The following is a 6,853-nucleotide window of genomic DNA, read 5'->3' as shown; positions in this document are numbered from 1 at the left end:
CGTGATGGGCCCTGCTCTCCTGGAGATGGCTAAACACCTCCTGTCTTCGGGAAGCAGTGAATTAATTCCTTGTTTTGCTTTGCTTGTGTGTGCAGCTTTTGCTTTCTCTAGTAAACTGTCTTTATCTCAACCCATGAGTTTTTGTAGCTTTTACCCTTCTGATTTGCTCCCCCATCCCGTTGGTGGGGGAGTGTGTGAGCGGCTGCGTGGTTCTTGGCTGCTGCTGGGGTTAAACCACAACACACAAAGGAAGGTTACTTAACAGCTTTTTGTGATTTATTTAAACATTTGCACATGGTAAACATGCATACCCATTGCACAGAAGCCCAGCATTTTCAATTCTTTCTTTTCTTTGGTCAGCTGGAAGGTTTACTTATACTCTCTGCTCCTTGATGCTATGCTGCTCAGTACACATGTGTCAGAGTGGCCCCAAACACTACTTGGTCCTTCACCTAAGGTGCTGCCCAGTGAACCATCTCATCATGGCAGGAGAAGGTGTTAGAAGGTGTTGGGGAATAAAGGTGGACCGCACAATTCCTATAAAATCACAGTGAAGTCACAAAGCATCCTTATTCTTTCATATGGATCCACTGCAGATAACTCTTGACCATTCCCTTACTGAAGGAGATAAGTAATGGCATTCTCTGGTAAGGAGCATGCCATCTGCAGTATATGTTGGGTGCTTACTGGTTAAAGCTTTAAACATACTGCCAAAGGCTCCAATAAATGTAAAACTTTGACAAAAAAAGCTTTGCTAGAAAATTAGAATGATGTGGTTCTTTCTAATAGACTGCAGCATACAGTCATAATATGTAAAAAACTACAAAGGAACAGACTCCTTTGAATAAAAACTCGAAACAGTTTTCCTAGGCTAGTAAAAAATCTTAGTTGGGAAGACATGACAATAAATCTCTTCTTAATAAATATCATATAAACATGGCCTGTTATCAAAATCTGCAGTTCACTTGCTCTATTGCTTGAGTAAGTAGTTAAAAGTGCTGTCTCTAAAGAAAGATAGCCCAAAGAATTGTTGGTTGAGTTTCAAAAAGAGGATCCAAGAGAGTGTAAGTATCCCAGGCCATTAAAAGTTTGGAATGGCTGGGTCAAGGAAAAATGTAAATAACTGCCAATCTAAGCCCATAATATTAAGAGTTACCAAATACACACAAAGAGAGTGACTGACAGAGCAAAATTATTTAAGGAAAACAGGTCATTTGGCATAGCTACACAGAACAGTCCACAAGCAGATTCTTCTCATGTTCATTCCCCTTTTCCTCTCTTCTGCTATGCTGATAGACAGTATGCTGTAAATGTGCTTACAGTTGAGTCTGCTCCACTGTTAACAGTCTCACTAAGGGATTTCAGACTATGATTTTGATCGGCTCTATGAGAAAAGAACAGAGACCTGCTCCTTCCTCTGTGTATTTTGCTACTATGGAAGCTGGGATCTGTCAAAGTTCTCTGACAGGCTGGAAGATGCTCTGGTTGAATGATGTACCCCACTGAGAAACTCTTTCTATAACTACTCTTCAACATCTGCAGGATTACCCTGTATCATCTCCCCCATCTTCCCCAAAAAATGTTCATAAGTTATCCAGAGGGCAGATGCCAATAAAATGGAAATGTGAAATGTAGTCAAGATACCAAAGGGATGGGGTGGAAATCATACTCCACAAATCATGATTCTTGCTATGCTAATAAAGTCCTCAAAACAAATCCCCTATATATTTAACAGATCATATAATGATGGAGTATCCTTAACCAGTTAAACCAATTCATATCCAAACAGGAAACAGGAGGCAGTATCAGTGCATCATTGTATCTTGGAAACCAAGAATCTTTAACCCAAAGGACACAGGGCCAGTCCCAGTTTGTTCTGAGAAATCTGAGACCTGGATTTCAAAGCCCTCCTGGCACTCAGTGAAGTTTTTCTGGTAAACTGAAGCATAAAGTCTGTTTTAATCAGAATTAATTTTTTCTGGAGGAAATTCAGAATACACAAAACTTGTGGACTCCTAAAAAAGCAAACAGCCCCCAAAACTAACAAAACCCCTTTCGTTTGGGTGTTAGCAAGTTGTTTGCATACACTTGTCAAAAAAAGCACATATTTTATATTTGTCTGTTGTATGAGACACTACTAAGCCTTGGCCAAATGCACAACCCATGAGTGGCACTGATTTAAAAGTCTGGTTGGAGTAAAGCTTGAGTTTTTGAGGAGGTGAAAGAAAACAACTTAAATATCTTACTTTTGTTTTCCTTTCTGAAATCCTCAGAAACATGCCCCCTCCTTTACTGCTTTTGATACCACATCATCAACTGATGTTGCTAATCACACATATTGATGCAAATTTTCTACAAGGCAGTCAAAATATTACATTGAAATAGAAATTATTATACTAAAATTGGAATACATAAATATTACCAACTACAGGTTTATAAATATCAATTATTACCCTTTTATGTAAATTTACTATGCTTTCTCTCTTTTTTTAAGTTTGCCTCCTGACTTAACATATAAACTGATGTGAGTTTTCAAGGAAGGTTTTTTTAAAATAATTTACCTTATTCTTTTGTTTCGTTCTTTGGGGACAAGTTATTACGTGTATATCAGGGGAGGTTTGAGTTGGATATTAGGAAGAGATTTTTTTATGGAGAGAGTGATCAGGCACTGGAATGGGCTGCCTGGGGAGGTGGTGGATTCACCATCCCTGGAGGTTTTCAAGACGAAACTAGATGTGGCACTTAGTGCCATGGTCTAGTAATGACAGTAGGGCTCAACTTGATGATCTTTGAGGTCTCTTCCAACCAGGCTGATTCTATGATTCTGTGTGGAAATTCTTAAAATTAAGTTCTTCCAGGTATACTTTTATTACATTGAATTGAAATACAAAATAAGAAAGGTGGTCTATTTAGGCCAAAGCTTCCTGTACTAATCACTGATTTTGAGGGTAAAGAACATCAAGCTAGTGTGCATGCAGATTTTGATCTGCTTTTGCAATATAAAACCCAAACTGTCTGGTTTTCCCTTAAATCTACTGAGAATAATATAGTATTAAATTACATAGGTCTGAATATATAGTTTGCTTTTACTGAACCTATCTTCTTCATAGTCAAATGAGTTTTTTACTTTGTTACGGAGGTTTTGCACTGGTTGTACTTACTACATCATAAATACTTTTCACAATAAAGTGTATAGAGAGGTTCTGACTTGTGTAAAGCTTATGAAACTACTTCCTGTAAAATGGTTGCCAGTGATTTAACCTGGGAGAGATAACTGAATGGTTAAGTATTACAGGATATGAGATAAGCACCTTATAAGAATAAAAATCTCAATGTCAAAGAAAAACAAAGCAAATCCCAGTTATTTGTTTTGGAAGCAGTAACTTCTAATCCTTTCAAAGTACTTACTTCTGCTTTAATCTGATATAAGCAGTTGATAAATTGTTCCAGGCCTCAGCATTCTGGAATGATAAAAGGAGAGTAGCAAAAAATTTATTCACTTATATTGTGCTTACTTGATAAAAATATGCAAATGAAACTACTGTCAAACATCACTGATGTTACTAATCACACATATTGACACATATTTTCTACAAGGCAGTCAAAATATTACATTGAAATAGAAATTATTATATTAAAATTGAAATACAGAAATAAATATTTACAACTACAGGTTTATAAATATCAATTAACTGTCTTGTGGTTGGAATACACTAAGTCAGCTCTTGTCTTCAGTCTAAACTGTAAATAGGCATCCTCTCCTGGATCTAGCTGAGATGGCTGGAAAGGTCAGTGCTCCCAGGAGCTCACTGCTTCTCACTAGCTGGGAGCTCCTCACCTGCACCACTATCTGTTAAAAGGGATCTGAATGCCCTCTAATTGATCTAAGGCAAAACTAACAGAGTTTATCAACCGTTTGAGCTGAAAAGGACTACAGAGTGCTCAGATAATCTTTTCCCAGGTAAAACCAGCAGAGCTGTGTACAGAGATGATTCCTGCCCATTGCCTTACACTGCTATAAATGTGAAGCCACTGAACCCCTGAATTCAGCAAAGTGAGAACTGGAATAGATTTGAAGAACAGAACTTGAGCACTGCAATGCACTGTTGGATGTATGTATGCTGGTACTGAAGACTGTCTTCAGGCTTAAGGAGCATTTAAATCATATTGGGAAACCTTTTTGAGACTTAATTCATTAACAGGGTCAATACACAGCTGCGGATCACTGTATAAAGACAGGTTTCACCTCCATAACTGAGAGCCAGTCCAGCACCCTTCACCCATAAAAAACCCACCACTTAACCCACTGAGAGGTCAGTTGGCTTGGTTATACGAATACAGGCCCTAAAGAGATATGTGAACACAATTTTAGTATTTACTTGGAAGTAAATCTACTGTACTGAACAAAAAATATAAATACTAAACTAAGAATTCAATTTAAATTCAGTTGTCTGCATGTACATTTTTTTCTCCAAGGAATTTATTTCATTTTATAATAAAGAAAAAAGAGTGGCCTGTAACCTTTCATTTCTCTCTCATTCTTTTCCCCAAGAGAAAAGAATGAGTAATAGTTTCTATCAAGCAAGCAACATGCTGGCAGTCAGGCCTTTTGACAGAAGTATTGCCAGTGTATTCCAGAGAGGTACTGCAGCTGACACCTCTAACTGTCTCAATGCACAAGCAGCAATATTGTACACATGCTTGCCCTGTGCCCTGAAAAAATTACTAAGTTCCATTCTCTGCCCATGAAGAAATTTACAAAGTTACAAATTTACCTGTCATCCAACTTATTTGACTTTTTTTTAGGATAATTTGATTACTTAGATGACTAAGTATTTAAATTTAATTTTTTTTTGTTTTCTCTCTCTTTTTAGTTCTCTTCACAATCTACTCATTCTGTTTTCTCTGTTTGAGCAATGTAGGCAAGCATAAAGGAATTTCTCAAATGTATTTTAACATTCACACACTCATATTGAACAAAGTTAAATGTTGGGCAAGTATTTTTATGATGCCTCATGACAAAAATATATCCTTCATGCACAAGTTTAATTTATTCAAAGGGCTGAGGTTTAAACAAGTTTTTCATTATTGCTTTGCTTGTTTATAATGAAAACATCCTTGTTGCTTTTAGATAAGCCATCTGAACTGCTTGTTGAAAAGCACATACATCTGGTTCCAATGTCACACAGCGCTGAAATGCTTTGGCAGCACCTTCATAGTCTTCTAAAGCAATGTATGCGCAGCCCAAGGAAAACCATACACCGAGCTGGAGAGAAAACATGAATGGTTACATATATTCACAGATATTTTTGCACAAAAGAAATAATTCTGCCTGGGTGAACAAACATACAAGTCTTGTTGATTTTACCTGGCCTTTAACTATGATAGCATTGTACTGGAAAACATAATATCCTGTATGCAGATTATAGGAAAACTTTAGGTTCAAACTTTTAATAAATATGGGTAAACAAAGGTGTTGACTACATAAAGACCACTAAACCATTTGTGAAGTGCTCTTTAACAGTGCATCTTCATATAGAGAAGAAAATGATAGCTATGTAGAAGTTTGTGTATTTTGCTTTAACTATTCATTCACTTTACAGAATTACAAATAGGTCAAATAGTAAACACTAGGAAATAGATTTCAACGAAATCACATTTTCCAAAAAACAACTCTCATGACCAAACATGAACACTTCAAAATTATAGCTCTTTCTACTTGTCAGAATATCAGTCTTCTTGAGGTCAGAATGCACTGTTTTCAGACAGAAATGTATTTAAATAATGCCTTGCACAGAGAACAGAACTTCACCAGTTCAATAATCTCACATTTCAAGCCTTTAGTTGTCACAACCAAGTAACTCTCATCCATGCAGATTCCACCAGAGAGAAGATTTCAGCACTTTCCTCTCCACTTCCTTTCCTCAGGAAACTGTAGAGAGCAATAAGGTTACACCTCAGCCTCCTTTTCTCCAAACTATACAAGCCCAAAGTCCTCAGTCGCTTCCTCATAGGACGTTCCCTCCAGTCAGCCCTTTTACCAGCTTTGTTGCTCTCCTCTGGATGCTTTCAAAGACCTTCACATCCTTCTTAAATCACAGGGTCCAGAACTACAGTGCTCAAGGTGAGACTGCACCAACACTGCACACATCAGGATAATCACCTCTTTTGACCTGCTGGTTATGCTGTGTTTGATGCACCCTAGGATGTGGTGCCCTCTTGGTTGCCAGGGCTCACTCCTGACTCACACTGAGCCTGCTGTCCAGTGGTAGGATGTGTGGGAATGGTTCAAGCTGCATGAGGGGAGGTTTAGACTGGACATTTCTTTACTGAGAGGGTGGTCAAACACTGGAACAGGCACCCTGGAGAGGTGGGTGATGCCCCAAGACTGTCAGCATCTAAGAGGCATTTGGACAATGCCATTAACAACATGCTTTAACTTGGTAAGCTCTGAACTGGTCAGGCAGTTGGACTACATGATCACTGTAGGTCCCTTCCAACTGAAATAGTCTATTCTATTCTACATAGTATCAGATGAAGGTATAAATTACAGCAAAATAAACATCTATTTTCATAGCTCTTCAGCAGCAAGTTCCTGATTTACCACATGGTTAATTCTCACAGAGCTGCAAGTTAAGCAGTACTACCTTTTAGAAAAGCTCTGTAATTCAGAAAATTATTAAATCCTAAGTACATTGACAAAAACATTTTCTGACAGCATTATGCTGTTTAAACATATGCAGTCAAAATAAAACAGAACATTTTATAAGGTACTACAAAATCATTCCAGGTCGTACTACCTAGTGCAATAAACCCAGACACTTCTCCATTCTAAATGCCAATGTAGAAAAGA

At 37.6% G+C, this 6,853-nt stretch overlaps 1 protein-coding gene across 1 annotated transcript in view; it reads right to left on the bottom strand.

Moving 5' to 3' along the window:
• TTC27 (tetratricopeptide repeat domain 27) overlaps nucleotides 1-6,853 on the bottom strand; it is a 105,346-nt gene that overhangs the window by 15,246 nt on the left and 83,247 nt on the right. The window contains exons 11-12 of the mRNA XM_009072037.1: nucleotides 5,168-5,266; nucleotides 3,409-3,461 (exon numbers count right to left, since the gene is read on the bottom strand). Of these exons, the coding sequence (XP_009070285.1) occupies nucleotides 3,409-3,461; nucleotides 5,168-5,266 (152 nt within the window). The remainder of the gene's footprint in view (nucleotides 1-3,408; nucleotides 3,462-5,167; nucleotides 5,267-6,853) is intronic.

Source organism: Acanthisitta chloris, unplaced genomic scaffold (genome assembly GCF_000695815.1).
Source record: "Acanthisitta chloris isolate BGI_N310 unplaced genomic scaffold, ASM69581v1 scaffold2550, whole genome shotgun sequence".
Taxonomy (NCBI): Eukaryota; Metazoa; Chordata; class Aves; order Passeriformes; family Acanthisittidae; genus Acanthisitta; species Acanthisitta chloris.
Note: the sequence above shows the minus strand (reverse complement) of the source record. Positions and strands in the feature narration are given on the sequence as shown.